This window comes from Anomaloglossus baeobatrachus, chromosome 3 (genome assembly GCF_048569485.1).
Source record: "Anomaloglossus baeobatrachus isolate aAnoBae1 chromosome 3, aAnoBae1.hap1, whole genome shotgun sequence".
Classification (NCBI taxonomy): Eukaryota; Metazoa; Chordata; class Amphibia; order Anura; family Aromobatidae; genus Anomaloglossus; species Anomaloglossus baeobatrachus.
The window spans coordinates 186,643,125-186,667,512 of NC_134355.1; the positions used below are offsets into that span (position 1 = coordinate 186,643,125).

Consider the following 24,388-nt stretch of genomic DNA (forward strand, 5'->3'; position numbering starts at 1 on the left):
TAGTGACATCCGGTTTTCTAAATACAATCCTATCATGTAACACAGAACACTGTAAATGCTCCTTTACAGGACTGTAAATCAATAACAGCTGCTGAGGAAAAAAACGGATTGCACACTGATAGCACACTGATGAAAAGTGAGACAAAAATCGTCCTACTCTCGCAAACGAGAATGGGACCGTTTTTTCATACGCTCGTGTGAGTCCAGCCTAATTGTCAGCATGCTAAGTATACTTTCACGGCAGTGGTGTACCGTCAATAGAGGCAGACTACTCCACTGCTACGGGGCTCATAAGCTGGAGGGGCCCTTGGCGGCTGCCCGCGGTGTGTGCATTTTTCACTTTCATGCATCATGCCCCGGGGTCGTCACCAAGCAGCTGATTAAGGCCGCTGGAGTGCCGACACTTCTTGTATAGCTGCAGGCTGGCCAACCCAGAGATGCAGGCTTGCCCACACTGCACGCAGTATGGGGCCTGTGCTGAAGAGGAGGGAGTGGCCAGGCAGCAGCTTCTTCCAGTCAGAGAGCAGTGAGAGATGCCAGGAGGAGAACAGCCAATCAGTAGAGGGGGCGGAGCTTGTTCAGTACAGCCAAGGGAGAATGAAATGATGAAAAGGAAAGCAGTAATTGAGTGGAGTAGGAGTAGAGAGCACAGAAAAGAGAGAATAGCGAATAGAGAGCAGAAAAAACAGTGAGCAGCGGAGAACAGAAGGAATAGAAAGAAAAAGCAGAGGACAGGAGGACTGACAGGAAGTGCAGCAGAGAGGCCAGAGCCAGTAATGATCTCTCACATCACAGGAGCAGGTGATTATCATAATGTACAAATGTCTGTCTGTAACACTACAGAAAGAAACTGCCCTGTGCTGTGACATCACTGTGTGTGTTGCGCCTGTGCTGTGCCATCACTGTTTGGGTGTGTGTTAGCCCTGTGCTGTGCCATCACTGTGTGTGTGTGTGTGTTGCCCCTGTGCTGTGCCATGACTGTTTTGCCCTTGTGCTGTGCCATCACTGTGTGTGTGTGTTGCGCCTGTGCCATCACTGTGTGTGTGTTGCGCCTGTGCCATCACTGTGTGTGTTGTACCTGTGCTGTGCCATCACTGTGTGTGTTGCCCCTCTGCTGTGCCATTTCTGTGTGTGTATTATCCCTGTACTTTGCAGAGTTTTACTAAAGATCCTATTGCTATAATGGCGTCATAATCGTTACCATTATATATGGGAGACAGATGTGAAAATTTATATTGTGTGTGGTAACTGGCACGAAGGAGGACATTGCTACTTTAGGCGAAGTTCACATATTACAGATTTTTGGGGGATTTGCAGTGTGAATCCACGGGTCTTGGTGCAATGGACTTTGCTCAGTAAGAGAACTGTGCTTATATTCAGACTATGTGGTGATGTTTGGTCATGGAGTGGTGACATACTTTGCAATGCATTATTGGCCTTGATATGGTGGGTCTTGTTCAATAACACTATATAGTAGTATGTGCTATTTCTGACTATAAGCCGGCCCCCAGTAACATGTATGATTGTTTAATATTTTATTGTAATTTTTCTTTATTTTATCGGGGGCGTGGGGGGGGCATTCAGACTTTTGCTATGGGGCCCCATGATTTCTATGTATGCCCCTGCTTCACGGGTTGGTGGTCTGAGGTCACCTGGAATATTTCTTTAGCATATGTGAGCTTTATTAAGCATATTAACACATACATATACATACACATCTTCTGTTTTGCAGGGCTCCTGAGTGTAGTCATGGAGCCATTTTTCAAAGGAGAAGTGTTTGACACTTACCTGGTCCCAGTCAGTATCAGCTATGAGAGAATACTGGAGGAGACACTCTATGCATATGAGCTTCTTGGAGTGCCAAAACCAAAGGAATCCACATCGGTAAGGTTTACTTCAGTGTTACAAGTGCACTGTTATTACGTAAAAACTGACAATGCTTATGATTACCTTCCGTGTCTTCTTACAGGGATTAATCAAAGCTAGGAAAATACTTAGCGATGACTTTGGAAGTATTCATGTATTTTTCGGGAAGCCCTTGTCATTGCGATCATTGACATCTGGAAGGCTAAATCGCTCTCAATATAACCTTTTTCCCAGGTATTGTGACTTCCTTTAAAGAAAATAATAATTCTGATTCACTTGTTTTAATATGTTATCAATATGCTTCAGTGTATCTAATTTCTTCATCGTTCCTTATGGGAGACCCAGACCATGGGTGTATAGCTTCTGCCTCCGGAGGACACACAAAGTACTACACTAAAAAGTGTAGCTCCTCCCTCTGAGCATATACACCCCCTGGATAACCAAATCTAGCCAGTTCAATGCTTTGTGTTCAGGAGGCACACATCCACACATGCATTCTCATATGATTTTTGATTTTAAAGAGTTGGAAGAAAAGCGGGTCCAAGCTGGACTCCCGGCATGTCCCTTCTCACCCCACTGTGTTGGCGGTGTTGTTAAGGTTGATTTCAAGGCTGGAGCCTTTCATGCCGCGCTCTTTCACCATCCCTCGGGCTCTGGCTTGAAGTGGGAGCCAGCACGGTTCTCACTGCTTTGCAGGAGACCGGTCTCCATCCGCAGCCCTTTCAGGACCCTACCGGACGGAGCACTCATCCCTCAGGGACCTGGCCCTGCGTCTCATAAGCTAAGTATTGAGACGTTATTGAGGGGTCCCTTGTACATTTATTGTGGGGAGAGTGTGTTATTTAACTTTGCTGTGATTTCTGGCCGGTTCTCTGGTTTTCACCTGAGAACCGCGCCGAGGGTGCCTGCTCGTCGGCCGCATGGTAAAATTTAGGCCCCGGCTTCGGCTGCGGCCTACTTTCGTTTTCACTGCCCCTGCATGTCAGTCATGCAGAGGGACAGTGCGGCGCCGCCCACCGGCCGCTCAGCTCAGGGAAGGACACTCCTCTCTGAGGAGATGTTTCCCTCCCCTGGATATCTCCTTGGCCCTCCGGTTCCCGCTCTTGGACTAGGCCCCGCCCCCCCTCCTCCCTCCGGCGCCATTTTATCAGCGTTCTCACACTGATCGGCGCTGGCTGCTGCATCTCTGCAACCTGTCTGGGGGTCCGAGCTGTGGAATCCGGAGGGCACACAAAACGGTCTGGTAAGCCACAACCTCTGGTTGTGGACTTTCTTATACACTCTCTGGGGGTCATTCTGAAGGAGTGTGTTCTTTACTGCAGAGCCTCCACCTCAGCAGCATGTCTCACACTAGGAGCAAGGCTGTACTCAATATGCACTGCATGTAAGCTCGTACTGCCTGAACCGAGCACATATCCACATTGTGATGCCTGCTCTAACATGGTGGTGCCTCAGCCTGGAGTCTCCCCAGTGGTCCCTCCGGCTGCTCCGGCCCCGGTGGCTGAACCCCCGGCTTGGGTAGAATCGTTTTCTAAGGCTATCTCCCAGTCCTTTGCCGACTCCATGGGACAGCTGTCCCGGACTCTGCTGAGCATGCATCAGCCCCCTTCTCAGGGCGCCTCTGCTGCTTCGGCTCGCTCTGCAGAGCTCACAGAGGATTCTTCATCTGCTCCCAGACCCCGTCCTCCTAAAAGGAGACGCAGGGTCCCCTCTCCTTCCTCGTCCCGCGGCTCCGATTCACGAGCCGACTCGCAGGACGAGGAGGATGTCTTTACTGGGGGCTCGGACGCTACCTCCATGTGCCCCATTGATCTGACCGAGGGTGATGCGGATGTTAGTGATTTGATTGCGTCCATTAATTCTGTACTGGACCTCAATCCGCCAGTATCAGAGGAGCAACCCTCTCTGGCAGAAAAGCACCAGTTTACCTTGCCTAAGAGAACAAGGAGTGTGTTCTTTAACCACTCCAGTTTTCAATCCACGGTGTCCAAGCCCAGAGCCTGTCCTGACAAACGCTTCCCAAAGCGTGGTTCTGATGACCGTTTTCCTTTTCCACCAGAGGTGGTCAAGGAGTGGGCTCTCTCACCAAAAGTAGACCCTCCGGTGTCTAGACTCTCAGCCCGGACAGTTGTATCTGTAGCTGATGGCACCTCCCTTAAGGATCCCACTGACCGCCAGGTTGACCTTCTGGCCAAGTCTGTCTATGAGGCGGCAGGGGCCTCGTTCTCCCCATCCTTTGCAGCAGTGTGGGCTCTCAAAGCCATCTCTGCTTCCCTAGAGGAGATGCATTCCCTCACTAGGGACTCTATGCCTGAATTGGTTGCCCTAACTTCCCAGGCTTCAACCTTTTCAGCCTACGCCATGTCTGCCATGCTGGAGGCTTCTCACCGCACTGCGGTGGCCTCCGCTAATTCCCTCGCTATCCGCAGGATTTTGTGGCTGCGAGAGTGGAAGGCAGATGCTTCTTCAAAGAAGTACCTTGCTGGGCTCCCATTTGCCGGGTCCAGGCTGTTCGGTGAACAACTGGATGAAATTATTAAGGAGGCTACTGGCGGGAAGAGTACTTCCTTGCCACAGACTAAACCCAGGAAACCTGTCCAGGGCAGGAACCAGTCGAGGTTTCGTTCCTTTCGTTCCTCTAACTGGGCGGCCTCTAAGCCCTCGGCCTCGTTCACTAACTCAGCCAAGGACCAGAAGCCCAGCTGGCGCTCCCACTTTGGCGACGCTTGGTTTCAACACGTCTCCGATCAGTGGGTGCGGGATATCATCTCCCACGGCTACAGGATAGAGTTCTCTTCCAGCCCGCCAAACAGATTTTTTCTGTCAACTCCCCCCTGCTCCAAGGCCGCCGCCTTCTCTCAGGCCGTGGCATCCTTACAGGCCAACGGAGTAATTGTACCGGTTCCTGCCAGGGAACGGTTCAGAGGTTTTTACTCAAATCTCTTCCTAGTCCCCAAAAAGGACGCTTCCTTCCGGCCCATCCTGGATCTCAAGCTTCTCAACAAGCATATTCAGGTGCGGCATTTTCGCATGGAGTCTCTGCGATCGGTCATTGCCTCAATGACCCAAGGAGATTTCCTGGCATCCATCGACATCAGAGATGCCTATCTGCATGTGCCAATTGCAGTTTCACACCAGCGTTGGCTACGTTTTGCAATCTGAGAGGAACATTTCCAATTCGTGGCTCTTCCCTTCGGGTTAGCCACGGCCCCTCGAGTATTTACCAAGGTCATGGCAGCAGTGGTTGCGGTTCTGCACCTCCAGGGGTTGGCAGTGATTCCTTACCTGGACGACCTTCTTGTCAAGGCTTCATCCAGTGCAGACTGTCAGCGGAGTGTCTTGCTCACTCTCGCCACTCTTGTTCAATTCGGGTGGCTTGTCAATCTGCCCAAGTCCACTCTGACCCCGACCCAAAAACTTACGTACCTAGGGATGCAATTCGAGACTCTGCCGGCACTTGTGAAGCTGCCCTTAGTCAAACAGCAGTCCCTCCAGCTGGCGGTGCGCTCTCTGTTGAGGCCCCGCCGTCATTCCATCAGGCACCTCATGCAGGTGCTGGGTCAGATGGTGGCGTCAATGGAAGCGGTTCCCTTTGCCCAGTTCCATCTGCGCCCTCTGCAGCTGGACATTCTCCGCTGTTGGGACAAGCGGACTTCTTCCTTGCACAAGTTGGTGGCTCTGTCGCCACAGACCAAGAGCTCTCTTCAGTGGTGGCTTCGGCCCCTCTCTCTGTCTCAGGGACGCTCCTTCCTGATCCCGTCCTGGGTGATTCTCACCACGGATGCCAGTCTATCCGGCTGGGGAGCAGTATTTCTCCACCACCGAGCACAGGGCACTTGGACTCCGTCCGAATCAGCCCTCTCGATCAATGTGCTGGAGATCAGAGCTGTGCTTCTAGCTCTCGTAGCCTTTCACCACCTGTTGGCGGGCAAGCACATTCGAGTCCAGTCAGACAACGCGACAGCAGTTGCCTACATCAATCACCAGGGCGGGACTCGCAGCCGCCTGGCAATGTTGGAGGTTCAACGCATCCTTCAGTGGATGGAGGACTCCAAGTCCACCGTATCCGCAGTCCACATCCCAGGCGTAGAAAACTGGGAGGCAGATTATCTCAGCCGTCAAACAGTGGACAGCGGCGAGTGGGCTCTGCATCCGGCAGTGTTCCGGTCGATCTGCCGCAAGTGGGGCACTCCGGAAGTGGATCTAATGGCATCCCGGCACAACAACAAGGTCCCGGTTTACGTGGCCCGCTCCCACGATCCTCAGGCCTTTGCAGCGGACGCGCTGGTTCAGGATTGGTCCCAGTTCCGTCTGTCTTACGTGTTTCCCCCTCTAGCTCTCTTGCCCAGAGTCCTGCGCAAGATCAGAATGGAGGACCGTCGGGTCATACTCATTGCTCCAGACTGGCCCAGGCGAGCTTGGTACCCAGACCTGCTCCGTCTGTCCGTAGAGGTGCCGTGGCATCTCCCGGACCGCCCAGACCTTCTCTCACAAGGTCCGTTTTCCCGCCAGAATTCTGCGGCTCTCAGATTGATGGCGTGGCTCTTGAGTCCTGGATCCTGACTGCTTCCGGCATTCCTCCCGAAGTCATCTCCACTATGACTCAGGCTCGGAAGTCTTCCTCGGCCAAGATTTATCACAGGACTTGGAGAATTTTCCTGTCCTGGTGTCGTTCTTCCGGGCATGCCCCTTGGCCTTTTTCCTTACCGACCATCCTGTCCTTTCTACAGTCCGGTCTGCAGCTAGGACTATCCCTCAATTCCCTTAAGGGACAGGTCTTGGCTCTGTCAGTGTTGTTCCAGCGGCGTATCGCCCGACTGGCCCAGGTGCGCACCTTCATGCAGGGCGCATCTCACATCATTCCACCTTACCGGCGGCCTTTGGATCCCTGGGACCTTAATCTGGTCCTCACGGCCTTACAGAAACCCCCCTTTGAGCCTCTTAGGGAGGTTTCTTTGTTTCGACTTTCACAGGAGGTCGTTTTTCTGGTGGCCATAACTTCTCTCAGGAGAGTCTCTGATTTGGCTGCGCTCTCTTCGGAGTCACCTTTTTTGGTTTTTCACCAAGACAAGGTGGTTCTCCGTCCGACTCCGGACTTTCTCCCTAAGGTGGTGTCTCCTTTCCACCTTAACCAGGATATTTCATTGCCTTCCTTTTGTCCGGCTCCTGTGCATCGCTTTGAGAAAGCGTTGCATACTTTAGATCTGGTGCGGGCGCTCCGGATCTATGTGTCACACACCGCTGTTCTTAGGCGGTGCACCTCTCTTTTTGTGCTGACCATAGGTCAGCGCAAAGGGTCTCTCGGCTTCTAAACCGACCCTAGCTCGTTGGATTAGGTCGGCCATATCCGATGCCTACCAGTGTACTCAGGTGCCTCCCCCGCCGGGGATCAAGGCGCATTCGACCAGAGCTGTCGGTGCCTCTTGGGCTTTCAGGCACCAGGCTACGGCTCAGCAGGTCTGTCAGGCTGCCACTTGGTCTAGTCTGCACACCTTTTCGAAGCACTTCCAAGTGCATGCTCATGCTTCGGCAGATGCGAGCTTGGGCAGACGCATCCTTCAGGCGGCTGTCGCCCATTTGTGAAGTTAGGTTTTGCATACTTCTCAGTTTTCTGTTTATTTCCCACCCATGGACTGCTTTGAGACGTCCCATGGTCTGGGTCTCCCATAAGGAACGATGAAGAAAAAGAGAATTTTGTTTACTTACCGTAAATTCTTTTTCTTATAGTTCCGACATGGGAGACCCAGCACCCTCCCTGTTGCCTGTTGGCAGTTTTCTTGTTCCGTGTGCTTTCACCGGCTGTTGTTGTAGACAGAGGTTCCGGTTGTTCCGGGTTTTGCTCTGTCTCTACTTGTGGGTGGATGTCCTCCTTCAGCGTTTGCACTAAACTGGCTAGATTTGGTTATCCAGGGGGTGTATATGCTCGGAGGGAGGAGCTACACTTTTTAGTGTAGTACTTTGTGTGTCCTCCGGAGGCAGAAGCTATACACCCATGGTCTGGGTCTCCCATGTCGGAACTATAAGAAAAAGAATTTACGGTAAGTAAACAAAATTCTCTTTTTTATATGACTGTTTATGCATAGTCCGTAAGATGCCATATAAACCTTATGTAAAATGTATTAACAATACAATTCTCATAATAGAAGCCCTTATTATAAGCACCAGGTCGGCCAAATTAGGGCGAAACGGTTGCCAGCACTACTCGTAGTAACACTAATACACATGAGGACAAGAGTAAAGTGCAAAAATTACAGTTACTTTTATTAGGACATACACAACACAGGACTAATAAAATATGGTGGTACACTACCATATGAGGAAGGGACAAGATGCCAAAGTATGAATATGGTCAAGTAAGAACAGCCAAAAGGTGTATTAATCATAAAATAAATGTTTATAGGGGATAAAGCTGTTCACCAAATAGACTTAGAACAAGGCAAAAAGTAGGAAATGTATAGAGCAAGGACAGCGTAAAGGGGTTGCAGCATTAGATTCCACCATGGGATCCCCACTGATAGGGGGAAACCATGGTGGGAGTATAGCCAATACTACCACCTAAGTATATAGGTCAATGCATAAAGATAATACATGGACCAAGGGCTGTAGGGGCACAGAAGGACTTTGTAAACAATTTCTTACCTAAAGTGCAAGTGCAAAAAAGTTTTCCAAGAGATGTGCTCCAAATCCAGCAGGCCAGAACGCTGTCCAGGAAGCTCAATGATGTCCCTAAAAAGCGCCCAGGATCTCCATCCGACGCGCGTTTCGCGAGGTCAAGCTTTCTCAAGGTGGGGAGCCAGAGTGATGATCATCACTCTGGCTCCCCACCTTGAGAAAGCTTGACCTCGCGAAACGCGCGTCGGATGGAGATCCTGGGCGCTTTTTAGGGACATCATTGAGCTTCCTGGACAGCGTTCTGGCCTGCTGGATTTGGAGCACATCTCTTGGAAAACTTTTTTGCACTTGCACTTTAGGTAAGAAATTGTTTACAAAGTCCTTCTGTGCCCCTACAGCCCTTGGTCCATGTATTATCTTTATGCATTGACCTATATACTTAGGTGGTAGTATTGGCTATACTCCCACCATGGTTTCCCCCTATCAGTGGGGATCCCATGGTGGAATCTAATGCTGCAACCCCTTTACGCTGTCCTTGCTCTATACATTTCCTACTTTTTGCCTTGTTCTAAGTCTATTTGGTGAACAGCTTTATCCCCTATAAACATTTATTTTATGATTAATACACCTTTTGGCTGTTCTTACTTGACCATATTCATACTTTGGCATCTTGTCCCTTCCTCATATGGTAGTGTACCACCATATTTTATTAGTCCTGTGTTGTGTATGTCCTAATAAAAGTAACTGTAATTTCTTTGTCGCTCTATTGGGAGACCCAGACAATTGACAATTGACAATTGGGTGTATAGCTACTGCCTCCGGAGGCCACACAAAGTATTACACTTAAAAGTGTAAGGCCCCTCCCCTTCTGCCTATACACCCCCCGTGGGATCACGGGCTCCTCAGTTTTCATGCTTTGTGCGAAGGAGGCTGACATCCACGCATAGCTCCACTGTTTAGTCAGCAGCAGCTGCTGACTTTGTCGGATGGAAGAAAAGAGGGCCCATACTAGGGCCCCCAGCATGCTCCCTTCTCACCCCACTTTTGTTGGCGGTGTTTGTTAAGGTTGAGGTACCCATTGCGGGTACGGAGGCTGGAGCCCACATGCTGCTTTCCTTCCCCATCCCCTTAGGGCTCTGGGTGAAGTGGGATCCTATCGGTCTCCAGGCACAGGAGACCGTGCTCCGTCCACAGCCCCTGGGAATCTGCTGGACATGGAGCTGAGTATCGTCAGGGACAGGGCCCTGCTACATTAAGGTACTCTGTGTCCCCGTACAAATCGCGCACACACACACCAGCATTGCTGGGTGTGTTAGTGCGCCGGGGACAGCAGCGCGGCGCGCTTGTGCTATTACTCACTGCAGCTTTGCTGAGTGAGTTTATGTATTAGGAACTGCCGCGCCGGCCGCTGCTGGCGGTTTTTACACTGCGGCGCGGCTGGGACTTGTGGTGCGCCGGGGACTTCCGCGCTGGCCGTGCTTATACGACGGCCGCGCTTATAAATCGAGTCCCCGGCTTTTGCGGCCTAGTTCCGTTTCGTTCCCGCCCCCAGGCCTGCCAGTCAGGGGAAGGGCGGGACGCTGTTCAGAACGTCAGCGCCGAGGGCTGGAGTCTGCTTAGCATACTCCAACCCCCCTCACTGGGCACAGTGGGACGCCAGTTTCCCGCACTTTGTCTGGGGCACGCCCACGGCCCGCCCCTCTTCACAGGACGCCGGCAGCCATTCCTGTTTGCAGTCTGAGTGGAGAAGGGACACGAGCTCTGGGAGACCCAGACACGGGATTCTGGCGACCACACACCCGTTTTTGAGCGGGCGGTAAGCAGCACCTGAGGTGCTGACCCCACTAGTGCCGAAGTGTTCATTTGTACTTTATGCTTGTATGCTATACATTGCACTGTACGGTCGCTATTCTTGGCTATATACCTTCCTAGATTGCTAGACAACAGCATGTCGTCCGCAAAAAGCAAGGGGGCCAAGGCACAGGCTTTCTATGCTACTTGTACCGCATGTGAGGCTGTTCTACCGGCAGGTGCCACTGACCCCCATTGTGTGCAATGTTCGGCCCCTGTAGCACTTGCTCAGCCGGGGTCTCTGCTAGAGGTGGCCCAAGGAGAACCACCTGTGAACACTGTCCAGGTGACAGGGACGGAGTTTGCAGTTTTTGCTGATAGATTGTCGGTGACTATGACTAAAATCCTTGAGACTTTGCAGTCCAGACCGGTAACTCAGACCATGGGCACTGTTGATTCAATGCTCCCTGGCCCCCCTCATTTGGAACAAATCCGTGCTCCGGGGGGGTCCCATGCATCCCGGGGTGATGGCTCTGACACGGACGACAGTCCCAGACAGCCTAAGCGAGCTCGCTGGGAGCGACCCTCGACTTCATCACACTGGTCAGGGTCCCAGCAGGAGGACTCTCTGTATGATGAGGCAGAGGTAGCTGATCAGGATTCTGATCCTGAGACCGCTCTCAATCTGGATACACCTGATGGGGACGCAATAGTGAATGATCTCATAGCGTCCATCAATAAAATGTTGGATATTTCTCCCCCAGCTCCTCCAGTGGAGGAGTCAGCTTCACAGCAGGAGAAATTCCATTTCAGGTATCCCAAGCGTAAATTGAGTACTTTTCTGGACCACTCTGACTTTAGAGAGGCAGTCCAGAAACACCACGCTTATCCAGATAAGCGTTTCTCCAAACGTCTTAAGGATACACGTTATCCCTTTCCCCCGGACGTGGTCAAGAGCTGGACCCAGTGTCCAAAGGTGGATCCCCCAATCTCCAGGCTTGCGGCTAGATCCATAGTTGCAGTGGAAGATGGGGCTTCACTTAAAGATGCCACTGACAGACAGATGGAGCTCTGGTTGAAATCCATCTATGAAGCTATCGGCGCGTCGTTTGCTCCAGCATTCGCAGCTGTATGGGCACTCCAAGCTATTTCAGCTGGTCTGGCGCAGATTGACACTGTCACACGTACATCTGTTCCGCAAGTAGCGTCCTTAACCTCTCAAATGTCTGCATTTGCGTCTTACGCTATTAATGCTGTCCTGGACTCTACGAGCCGTACGGCAGTGGCGTCCGCCAACTCCGTGGTTTTACGCAGAGCCTTGTGGTTAAGGGAATGGAAGGCAGATTCTGCTTCCAAGAAGTGCTTAACCAGTTTGTCATTTTCTGGTGACAGACTGTTTGGTGAGAGATTGGATGAAATCATTAAACAGTCCAAGGGTAAGGATTCATCCTTACCTCAGCCCAGACCAAATAAACCCCAACAGAGGAGGGGACAGTCGAGGTTTCGGTCCTTTCGAGGCTCGGGCAGGTCCCAATTCTCCTCGTCCAAAAGGACTCAAAATGATCAGAGGAGCTCAGATTTTTGGCGGGCTCAGTCACGCCCAAAGAAAGCAGCCGGAGGAACCGCTACCAAGGCGGCTTCCTCATGACTTTCGGCCTCCTCTCTCTGCATCCTCGGTCGGTGGCAGGCTCTCCCGCTTTGGCGACATTTGGCTGCCACAGGTCAAAGACCGTTGGGTGAGAGACATTCTGTCTCACGGGTACAGGATAGAGTTCAGTTCTCGTCCTCCAACTCGATTCTTCAGAACTTCTCCGCCTCCCGACCGAGCCGATGCTCTTCTGCAGGCGGTGTGCTCTTTAAAGGCAGAAGGAGTGGTGATCCCTGTTCCTCTTCAGGAGCAAGGTCACGGTTTTTACTCCAATTTGTTTGTGGTGCCAAAAAAGGACGGGTCTTTCCGTCCTGTTCTGGACCTAAAACTGCTCAACAAGCATGTGAAAACCAGGCGGTTCCGGATGGAATCCCTCCGCTCCGTCATCGCCTCAATGTCTCAAGGAGATTTCCTAGCATCAATAGACATCAAAGATGCTTATCACCACGTGCCGATTGCTCCAGAGCACCAGCGTTTTCTACGCTTCGTTATAGGAGACGAACACCTTCAGTTCGTAGCCCTGCCTTTCGGTCTGGCGACAGCCCCAAGGGTCTTCACCAAGGTCATGGCAGCAGTAGTAGCAGTCCTGCACTCTCAGGGTCACTCTGTGATCCCTTACTTGGACGATCTACTTGTCAAGGCACCCTCTCAAGAGGCATGCCAACACAGCCTGAACGTTGCGCTGGAGACTCTCCAGAGTTTCGGGTGGATCATCAACTTTTCAAAGTCAAATCTGACCCTGACCCAATCGATAACATACCTTGGCATGGAGTTTCATACTCTCTCAGCGATAGTGATGCTTCCGCTGGACAAACAGCGTTCACTACAGACAGGGGTGCAATCTCTCCTTCAGGGCCAGTCGCCCCCCTTGAGACGCCTCATGCACTTCTTGGGGAAGATGGTAGCAGCGATGGAGGCAGTCCCTTTCGCGCAGTTTCATCTGCGTCCACTACAATGGGACATTCTCCGCCAATGGGACGGGAAGTCGACGTCCCTAGACAGGAACGTCTCCCTTTCTCAGGCGGCCAAGGATTCTCTTCAGTGGTGGCTTCTTCCCACCTCATTGTCAATAGGAAAGTCTTTCCTACCCCCATCCTGGGCGGTGGTCACAACGGACGCGAGTCTATCAGGGTGGGGAGCAGTTTTTCTCCACCACAGGGCTCAAGGTACGTGGACTCAGCAAGAGTCCACCCTTCAGATCAATGTTCTGGAAATCAGAGCAGTGTATCTTGCCCTACAAGCCTTCCAGCAGTGGCTGGAAGGCAAGCAGATCCGAATTCAGTCGGACAACTCCACAGCGGTGGCATACATCAACCACCAAGGAGGGACACGCAGTCGGCAAGCCTTCCAGGAAGTCCGGCGGATTCTGACGTGGGTGGAAGACACGGCATCCACCATATCCGCAGTTCACATCCCGGGCGTAGAAAACTGGGAAGCAGACTTCCTCAGTCGCCAGGGTATGGACGCAGGGGAATGGTCTCTTCACCCGGACGTGTTTCAGGAAATTTGTCGCCGCTGGGGGATGCCGGACGTCGACCTAATGGCGTCCCGGCACAACAACAAGGTCCCGGCCTTCATGGCACGGTCTCACGATCTCAGAGCTCTGGCGGCGGACGCCTTAGTTCAAGATTGGTCGCAGTTCCGGCTGCCTTATGTGTTCCCACCTCTGGCGCTGTTGCCCAGAGTGCTACGCAAGATCAGGTCCGACTGCCGCCGCGCCATCCTCGTCGCTCCAGACTGGCCAAGGAGGTCGTGGTACCCGGATCTGTGGCATCTCACGGTAGGACAACCGTGGGCACTACCAGACCGGCCAGACTTGCTGTCTCAAGGGCCGTTTTTCCATCAGAATTCTGCGGCCCTGAGCCTGACTGTGTGGCCATTGAGTCCTGGATCCTAGCGTCTTCAGGATTATCTCAAGAGGTCATTGCCACCATGAGACAGGCTAGGAAACTAACCTCTGCCAAGATCTACCACAGGACGTGGAAGATATTCTTAGCTTGGTGCTCTGCTCAGGAAGTTTCTCCCTGGCCATTTGCATTGCCTACTTTTCTTTCCTTCCTGCAATCCGGGTTGGAAAAAGGTCTGTCGCTCGGCTCCCTTAAGGGACAAGTCTCTGCGCTATCTGTATTTTTTCAGAAGCGCCTAGCACGACTTCCTCAGGTACGCACGTTCCTGCAAGGGGTTTGTCATATCGTCCCTCCTTACAAGCGGCCGTTAGAGCCCTGGGATCTGAACAGGGTTCTAATTGCTCTCCAGAAGCCGCCTTTCGAGCCTTTGAGGGATGTTTCCCTGTCTCGCCTTTCACAGAAAGTGGCCTTTCTAGTAGCGGTCACGTCTCTTCGGAGAGTGTCCGAGCTAGCAGCGCTGTCATGCAAATCTCCCTTCCTGGTGTTTCACCAGGACAAGGTGGTTCTGCGCCCGATTCCGGAGTTTCTCCCTAAGGTGGTATCCCCCTTTCATCTCAATCAGGATATCTCCTTACCTTCTTTGTGTCCTCGTCCAGTTCATCAATGTGAAAAGGATTTGCATTTTTTGGATCTGGTGAGAGCACTCAGAATCTACATTTCCCGCACGGCACCTCTGCGCCGCTCGGATGCACTCTTTGTCCTTGTCGCCGGCCAGCGTAAAGGGTCGCAAGCTTCCAAATCCACCCTGGCTCGGTGGATCAAGGAACCAATTCTTGAAGCCTACCGTTCTGCGGGGCTTCCGGTTCCCTCAGGGCTGAAGGCCCATTCTACCAGAGCCGTGGGTGCGTCCTGGGCATTACGGCACCAGGCTACGGCTCAGCAGGTGTGCCAGGCGGCTACCTGGTCGAGTCTGCACACTTTTACCAAGCATTATCAGGTGCATACCTATGCTTCGGCGGACGCCAGCCTAGGTAGACAAGTCCTTCAGGCGGCGATTGCCCACCTGTAGAAAAGGGCCGTTTTTACGGCCCTATCACGAGGTATTATTTTACCCACCCAGGGATTGCTTTTGGACATCCCAATTGTCTGGGTCTCCCAATAGAGCGACAAAGAAGAAGGGAATTTTGTTTACTTACCGTAAATTCCTTTTCTTCTAGCTCTAATTGGGAGACCCAGCACCCGCCCCTGTTTTTTTGTATACACATGTTGTTCATGTTGAATGGTTTCAGTTCTCCGATATTCCTTCGGATTGAATTTGCTTAAACCAGTTTATTGGCTTTCCTCCTTCTTGCTTTTGCACTAAAACTGAGGAGCCCGTGATCCCACGGGGGGTGTATAGGCAGAAGGGGAGGGGCCTTACACTTTTAAGTGTAATACTTTGTGTGGCCTCCGGAGGCAGTAGCTATACACCCAATTGTCAATTGTCTGGGTCTCCCAATTAGAGCTAGAAGAAAAGGAATTTACGGTAAGTAAACAAAATTCCCTTCTTTTGCACTTTACTCTTGTCCTCATGTGTATTAGTACTTATGTAAAATGTTATGTTAAATATGTCAGTGTTTTTTACATTATGTTAATTGTTATACATTTTATTATCACAATTTGTGGTATTTGAACATTTCAGACATCTTTCTCAACGACCTTCAGAGGAAATACAGAAATTCATCTCCGATGTGGCCTATAAAGTAGAACTGCAGCAAATAGCTAACATGGTGCTCAGTCCTGGAGTCTTGATTGCAGCCATTTTGCTACAAAATCTTCCATCTCTGAACTTCAGTGTACTAGTTGACAGAACCATTTGGCTAAAAGATCTAACTGAAGCCTTTGGGGGATGTCTAGAGTGGCCTGGTGAGTAAGGTACAGCAACACATTGCTCAATTGGCTGGTAGCATTTTAGTTGTATTAGACTAGAATATCACATTTGTGTGCGTTAAACCAATGTTTACCGTATTTTTCGTTTTATAAGACGCACCTGATTATAAGACGCACCCCCAAATATGGTGAAAGAAAAGAGAATTATTTTTTTTTAATGTTAAATGGGGTCCATCTTATAATGCCAGTGTCCCTCTAACAAATCATATAGGGTATATGTGCCTCATAGCCCCCCATCCTAAAATTAGCCCCCTTAATCTGGATATGGCCCCCTTATATTGAATATAGCCCCCTTGTGATGGCACACGTTCCCCTGTGCTGCCTATGGCCCCCTATGGATTGCACACGTTCCCCTGTGTTAGATAGCGCCCCCATGCTGCTGCCTATGGTCACCTATGGATTGCACAAGTCACCCTGTGTTAGATATCGCCCCCATAGTGCTGCCCATGGGCCCTATAGATCGCACAAGTCCCCCTGTGTTAAATATCGCCCCCAGGCTGCTGCCCATAGTAAAATAAAACCCTCTTTCCTTACCTCCTCCAGCGCTGAGCTCCCTCCTGTATCCCTCCATGCTTCTCTTCCTTACTTCCTGGTTCTCAGTGCGGTCATGTGATCGGCACAGCAGACTGAAAGGGGTGGTTCACCCATTTTTTTTATTTTCTGTATGAGCTCTACTTACCTTTCTAGGCGTCTTCTCCATTGGCTTTTGTTTCCAGTTCTGGCACTGAGCGGCGCTATCCTGCACGCTCAGTGCCGGTCACATGACCCCCTGGAGCTGTGGCCGCCAGCATCCTCTGACGTCCCGGCATTTCCGGGCTCTCAAACAAGACGGGTACGTCACAGGATGCCGGCGCCACTCAGATTGAGTGACAGGGCTGTGGGCGGTGACTACCGCACGTCACAGCTCAGCATCGAGGGGAGGATCCGGAGGACGTTTGTGTGGAGCCGGCTAGCGTCCTGCAGATGGTGAGACACAGGGCGCCAGTGTGCAGTACAGGGGGGGGTGTCTTCAGCTGAATCCCCCCCTGCACGTAAGTATGTGATCACACTGTCCACCCGCCCGCTCTGCTGCGATGTCAGGAGAGCGGCCGGTGTCGGGCAGTGTGATCGTGTGCTCCTCCCAGCAGCAAGACACTGATAGGCATGTCACCGCTGTGCTCTGCCATCTGTCCTGCTGCATGGGACCAACTGTCTGCACTCTGTCACCTGCACCACAAGTCACAGAGTGGAGACAGTTGGTGACAGAGCACCTCTGCCCCCCCCCCTGTTCTTTCCCCACTCTCTTCTCCCCCTCCCCTCTTCCCCCTCTTCTCTGCCCCCCTCTTATCCCTCTCTCCTCTCCCCTCTCTTTTCCCTCGCTCTCTTCCCCCCTCGCTCTCTTTTCCTCCCCCCGCGCTCTTTTCCTCCCCCCGCGCTCTCTTTTCCTCCCCCCTGCGCTCTCTTTTCCTCCCCCTGCGCTCTCTTTTCCTCCCCCCCTCGCTTTCTTTTCCTCCCCCCGTCGCTCTCTTTTCCTCCCCCCTCGCTCTCTTTTCCTCCCCCCCTCGCTCTCTTTTCCTCCCCCCTCGCTCTCTTTTCCTCCCCCCTCGCTCTCTTTTCCTCCCCCCTCGCTCTCTTTTCCTCCCCCCTCGCTCTCTTTTCCTCCCCCCTCGCTCTCTTTTCCTCCCCCCTCGCTCTCTTTTCCTCCCCCCTCGCTCTCTTTTCCTCCCCCCTCGCTCTCTTTTCCTCCCCCTCGCTCTCTTTTCCTCCCCCCCTCACTCTCTTTTCCTCCCCCCTCGCTCTCTTTTCCTCCCCCCTCGCTCTCTTCTCCCCCCCCCCCCCGCACTGTTCTCCCCCCCGCTCGCTCTCTTTTCCTCCCCCCCCGCTCGCTTTCTTTTTCCTCGCTCTCTCCTGGCATGGTCAGTACAGAAATCTCTCCATCGTGGAGGGGTGAGAGGGAGTAATAAACATGGAGTCCCTACTGTGTCTGTGTATTTATTTCTATTAAAGTATTTTTCTCTGTGTGGTCTTTTTTTTTTTAAACCCTTTATTGGAGATTCTTAATGGCCAGGTCAACCTTGGCCTGACATTAAGAATCTCGGGCTTTATACCAGCGGGTAAAACATAGCTGGTATTAACCCCTTATTACCCAGCGTGCCACCTGCCACCAGGGCCACTGGAAGAGTTGGATACAGCGCCAGAAGATGGCGCTTCTATGAAAGCGCCATTTTCTGGGGCGGCTGTGGACTGCAATTCGCAGCAGGGGGCCCAGAAAGTTTGGGCACCCTTCACTGCGGATTCCAATCCCCAGCTGCCTAGTTGTACCTGGCTGGACTCAAAAATTCGGCGAAGCCCATGTCATTTTTTTTTTAATTATTTCATGAAATTCATGAAATAAAAAAAAAAAAGGGCTGCTCTATATTTTTGGTTCCCAGCCGGGTACAACTAGGCAGCTGGGGGTTGGGGGCAGCCCGTAGCTGCCTGCTGTACCTGGCTAGCATACAAAAATATGGCGAAGCCCACGTCATTTTCTTAAGAACGTTTTCAGGGAAAAACCTTTATAAAAAAAAAAATGCTTCCCTGCATTTCTATTGCCAGTGAAAGTAACACCAAGCAGCGGGGGCTAGCAGCCAGTAGCTGCTTTGGTTACCCTTAGCAACAGAAAATGCAGCGGGAGCCCACAAACAATGTGATTTTTTTGTTTTTTTATTTTTAATGACTTTTTTTTAAAAAAAAATCAGCATGGGCTTCGCCCATCGAGCACCAGAGCATTTTACTGCTCAATTCATCCCAAGTAATCAGATGACTCCAGTGTCGGCCGATTACTTGTTCTGTGTCCCCCTGCATCCATCGCAGCGTGTGCGGGCTGTGAGGTCAGCGGAGTGGAGACAGTGACATGCTCTGCTCTGACACATAGTGTGCTGCATGTCACTATCTTTCTCCACTCTGGCACTTGTAGTGCAGGTGACCGGATGCTACATGTCACTAACTGTCTCCACTATGGGACTTGTTGTGCAGGTGAGAGTGTATACAGTTGGTACTATGCAGCAGAAATCACAGAGTGGGGCAGTTAGTGACATGTATCATCCGGTCACCTGCACAACAAGTCCCAGAGTGGATACAGTGACATGCAGCACACTATGTGTCTGAGCAGAGCATGTCACCAACTTGCTCTGCTCTGTCACTTGCGGTGCTGCATGTCACGTTTTTGCCGCGATTTGGTGCCTTTTTTGCTGCGTTTTTGCTCACTGCGTTTTTAATCAGTGCACAATGCCATCAAAGATTGTTGATGAAAAAAATAAAAAGGGTCTGATGTCATTTCCTTATTCAAAATGTTCATTGTATGCAGGAGAGCAGACAGCAGCTGCAGAACTACAAGGCTCAGCATCCTCCATCCAGGACTGTATGCAGTTTTTTACCCAAAAAGAAAAAAAAAAATGACGTGGGCTTCGCCATATTTTTGTATGCTAGCCGGGTACAGCAGGCAGGTACGGGCTGCCACCAACCCCCAGCTGCCTAGTTGTACCCGGCTGGGAACCAAAAATATAGAGAAGCCCTTTTTTTTTTTAAATTATTTCATGAATTTCATGAAATAATGTAAAAAAAAAATGACGTGAGCTTCGCCTAATTTTGGTGTCCAGCCGGGTACAACTAGGCAGCTGGGGATTGGAATCCACAGTGAAGGGTGCCCAAGCTTTCTGGGCACCCCCACTGCGAATTGCAGTCCGCAGCCACCCCAGAAAATGGCGCTTTCATAGAAGCGCCATCTTCTGGCGCTGTATCCAACTCTTCCAGCTGCCCTGATGCCGGGTGGCTAGCCGGGTAATAATGGAGTTAGGGCTAGCTGTATATTATCAGCTAGCCCTAAGCCCGAAATTCATGGTGTCACGCCAATATTAGACATGGCCACCATGAATTTCTAGTAATGATAAAAAAAAACACAACACACAGAAAAATATTTTTATTAGAAATAAAACACAACACAATTAGTGACTCCATCTTTATTGAAATAAACCCCCCTCCGCAGTAATCCTGGGTTAGGGTCCCGCGCCGTCCAATCCGGATCCAATATCATCTGATCGGTTTGCTGGAAGGCAAAGCGATCAGATGATGTGTCAGGTTAAAGGATGTGAATCACATCATACATCAGCTGATTGTATAAAAGCCGATTATACAATCAGCTGAAGCATCAGTGCAAAAAAAAAATAAAAATAAATAAATACTCACGTCTGTGCTGATGACCGGCAGCTCCTGCAGCGATCGGATGAGAGTCTGATCCTGGCCCATCACTGCAGGAGCTGCCGGTAATCAGCTGATGAAGTCCCCTGACGGCAGGATCAGCTGATAGCCGGCCGGACAAGAAAAAGCCGGCGAGACTACGATCAGCTGATGCGTCAGGTGACTGCATCAGGTGATCCACGGCCAGGTCCTGCAAGCTTCGTGCGTGCCCCGGGGAGACTGCACACAGCCAGAGCGGCGCTACCGAGACAGGGGCTGGAAGCAGGCATGGCACCGGGACCCTGCAGACAGGTGAGTATGACATATACACACACATACACACTCACTCACACACTGTATATACGCGCACATACTGTATATACACACACACACACACACACACTGTATATACGCGAACACACACTGTATATACGCGCACACACACTTTCTTCCCCTGGCTGTGTAGAGCTGCTGCTGTCTCTGTATGATTGATCTCAGTGCACATCCACTGGGAAGAGGCAGGGAGGAGGGTTTGGGTGGGAGCAGAGTGGGTGTATTAGACACAATGGGTGTGTTAGATAAGCCAGACACCGCCCTAGAGCCACAAAGAATTCTGGGACTTGTAGGAACTGAACACAGGAAGTCAGAGGAGAGATTAACCCCATCAGAGCTGGAGCCAGCAATGAGCATGTGCTGCTAGTGCACAATGAAAGGTAATTTTGCTGAAAAAACATAATAGATGTGTTGAGGGGCACATATTAGCAAGATTTATCAGAAAAAAAAAAATCAGTTTTGGTAACTGGACAACTTCTTGAACTCTCTGCCTGCCTGATCACAGTGGAAGCAGGGACACGGGGAGAAACGCTGGAGGGGGTAAGTAAAGCTTTTTTATTTTAGAATGAGCAGCAGCCTGGGGGCCAAATCTAACACAGGGGGGGCATGTGCCATAACAGTGGGGCGCAGGCTCATATAATATGCACCGCTGCCCCAGCCCCTCACTGCGTGCGATTTCAGCACCACCGGAGATGGACAGCGGCTGTGCATATTATATAAGCGGGAGCAGGAGATCAAACGCTGCCGCCGCAGCGTTCACCTGCCCCCAGCAGCGCCCCCACCTCCCCTGGACCCTGCAGTGTGTGTGTGTATATATATATATATATATATATATATATATATATATATATATATATATATATATATATATATATATATATATATATATATATATATATATATATATATATATATATATATATATATATATATATATATATATACACCTCCCACCCACCCCCGTATATTCGGTTTATAAGACACACCCCCTACTTTCCCCCAAAATTTGGGGGAACAAAAGTGCGTCTTATAAAGCGAAAAATACGGTAATTGATTTATGTATTTTACTCGTATAGCGCCATCATATTCCACAGCGCTTTACAAACATCATCACGGTCCCCATTGAGACTCACAATCGAAATTCTCTTTTAGTATCTCTCTGGAGTGTGGGAGGAAACCAGAGTACCTAGAGAAGTCGCACACAAACACAGGGAGAACATACAAACTCCTTGTAGATGTTGTCCTTGGTGGGATTTGAATCTAGGACCCCCTATGTTGGAATGCAACAGAGTTAACTGCTGAGCTCCCATGCAGCCCGAAACTGTGCTGGAAGTTTTATGCAAGATACAACAGAATGACCTGAACATTGTTTTTGATCAATTACATTTTTATTGATTTTGAACATTTACAGAAAAAAAGGAAATGATTATTCAATACAAATGACAAATCTCCCCTCCCAACCCCTTCCGGTAAGCCCGCCTATGCACAACTTCCCCCAATACAAGTAATGCAAAGTAATTAGAGATGATTGGACCCGTGGAACTTCGGTTTGGCGGGTTCAGCCGAACTTTAGATAAAGTTTAGTTTGGGACCTGATCTTCACCTGAACCCCAAAAGGAAGTCACTAATTTGGCAATTCGGGACTCCGCCCACATGCAGCCAGATATACACAGATCCCTTCTGAGGGCGGGGTTTTTCCATATTCATTTATTTTTTGGTGCACACTACATCCGATAACACTGATTTAACCCCCAGTGCAGCCGTTCAAACACTACCAGCAGCTTGCACTGAGCCAAGCACCCGAGTGTTCCTGATCACAGCGATGCTCACTCAAGTGGTGTTCATACGTAAAGTACCCAAACTCCGAATCTGAACTCTATTTGTTTTGTAAAGTCTGTGTATAGTACAAACACAGAACACTGAACATCAAATTCACTTATCTAAAAAAGTAATACAAAGCAGATGTGAAAAACAGAAAATCATTTCTGCGCAATCTGCGATTCAATATCCAAAGCAAGATCTAGTAGCACTTATATGTTCCAATTGTAATCATATAAATTATATTACATACAACATACATCAAAATATTCACTATTGTTAAATATTCACTTACAAAAGAAGACCATAATTTCTCAAAGTATGCAGGTCTATTTCTTTTGTGATATATTCCTCTTTCCACTTGGATATTCCACCTGTTGGATATATTCCCTACGAGATTGATGCTCTCAGATACCAATAACTAGCAATCGGCTTCCTAGCTACATACAATAAACTGGACAATGTTAGATGGTTGGATCTTTCATTCGACAATTTAGGACAAATATGGGCAGCCTGTGTCCCATACTATCCCATAGAACCCTAAAAATTGTTTAAATAAAACCTGAGAATCCTCAGTGGTTGACATCTTTTAATGGCTAATTGAAAAGATGGTAATGAATAGCATAGAGCCCATGAGTGATTTAACATTACCTTTTTTCAGGCTTACTCCAGCATTAGTTTATCAAATCAAGAGTTAGCAAATAATTTTATACCCAAAGAGGGTAATTCCTAATTCATAATGATCATTCAAGTGCTTTGTTCAGTTTGAGTTTTTGCTTTATCAGTTATTGTATACCAAAAAATACACCATAGCAGAGTAGGGGGAAGTGCATGTCAGATTCTTGCTTTCCCCATGTATCTGTCTTATTGTATGTTATTAATGTTATTTTTTCGTATGTATTCCAGATAACATGTCGGCCTGTAAAGTAGTTCGAACCAGTGTAGACCTCCACTCAAATATTATGAGACTTGCTGATGGAGAAGTCATCTTATATGAGAACAGACCAGATGATGTTATTACAGAAGAACAAGTCTTTACCCGGGCTGCTACTTTGCTCATGTGTGCCTCCTATAGGAACCAGTTGGTCAATGTGTATGTACGTCCTGCTCTGGTAGTGCTAGCTTGTAAGATGTCAACCAGCTCATCAAGAGGTAGGGGGCCACAACATGTTCACCTTAGTGAGAATTAATAATTATTACCCTACTACACAAGCGGGCTTACTTCTATCGCAAAATTCTTCTGTCAACATTTTGATTGAAATATTGTATCAATTCATATATTGTTACTTCTTACATAGTTACTAAGGTTGAAAAAAGACCTAGGTCCATCTAGTTCAACCTTCTTTCACCAGTTCTACATTTGGTCACAAAGTCATTTATAACCAACAATGTTGTGTGCACTGAGGAAATCATCCAGCCCTTTTTTGAAAGCTGTTATAGTATCTGCCATTACTACCTCTTGTGGTAGGGCATTCCACAGTCTGACTGCTCTAACTGTAAAGAACCCTTTCCTATTTAGCTGTCGGAATCGCTTTTCTTCCACTCGCAGTGAATGCCCCCTGGTCCTTAGTATTGTCTTCGGACGAAATAAGTCATGTGCCAGTCCTTTATATTGACCACACATGTATTTATACATATAAATGAGATCTCCTCTGAGACGTCTTTTTTTCTAAGCTAAACATATCTAACTTTTTCAACCTGTCATCATATGGGAGGCCTTCCATTCCTTGTAGTAGTCTAGTTGCCTGCCTTTGAACTGACTCTAACTTCTGAATGTCCTTTTTAAAATGTGGAGCCCAAAACTGAATCCCATATTCCAGATGTGGCCTTACAAGTGATTTATAGAGGGGTAACAATACGATGGGATCACGGGATCTAATCTCTCTTTTTATACACCCTAGAATCTTGTTTGCTTTTGCAGCTGCTGCTTGACATTGAGTGCTGCTGCTCAGCTTATTTGTAATGAGAATACCCAAGTCCTTCTCCTGTTCTGTAGTCCCGAGTTTACTTCCATTTAATGTATACGTAGTTATAGGATTACTCCGTCCTAGGTGCATTACTTTACATTTATCAACATTAAATCTCATTTGCCAAGTATCTGCCCATTCTGACATCTTATCCAGATCTTTTTGTAATATTATACTATCAAGGTCAGTTTTTAATATCCTACATAGTTTGGTGTCATCAGTAAAGACTGACACTTTACTATCAATCCCATCCACAAGGTCATTAATAGAGATTAAAAAGAATTGGTCCTATCACAGATCCCTGCGGCACCCCTCTGCTGACTATGGCCCATTTAGAGAATGTTCCATTTATGACTACTCTTTGTTTCCTATCTTTTAGCCAA

The 24,388-nt window shown here is 49.4% G+C and overlaps 1 protein-coding gene across 1 annotated transcript in view; it reads left to right on the forward strand.

The window, feature by feature from the left end:
• The window catches only part of LOC142296262 (dihydroxyacetone phosphate acyltransferase-like), a 119,446-nt gene that overhangs the window by 32,195 nt on the left and 62,863 nt on the right, over nt 1-24,388 (forward strand). The window contains exons 7-10 of the mRNA XM_075339632.1: nt 1,733-1,884; nt 1,970-2,100; nt 15,446-15,669; nt 22,945-23,190. Coding sequence (XP_075195747.1) covers nt 1,733-1,884; nt 1,970-2,100; nt 15,446-15,669; nt 22,945-23,190 — 753 coding nt within the window. The remainder of the gene's footprint in view (nt 1-1,732; nt 1,885-1,969; nt 2,101-15,445; nt 15,670-22,944; nt 23,191-24,388) is intronic.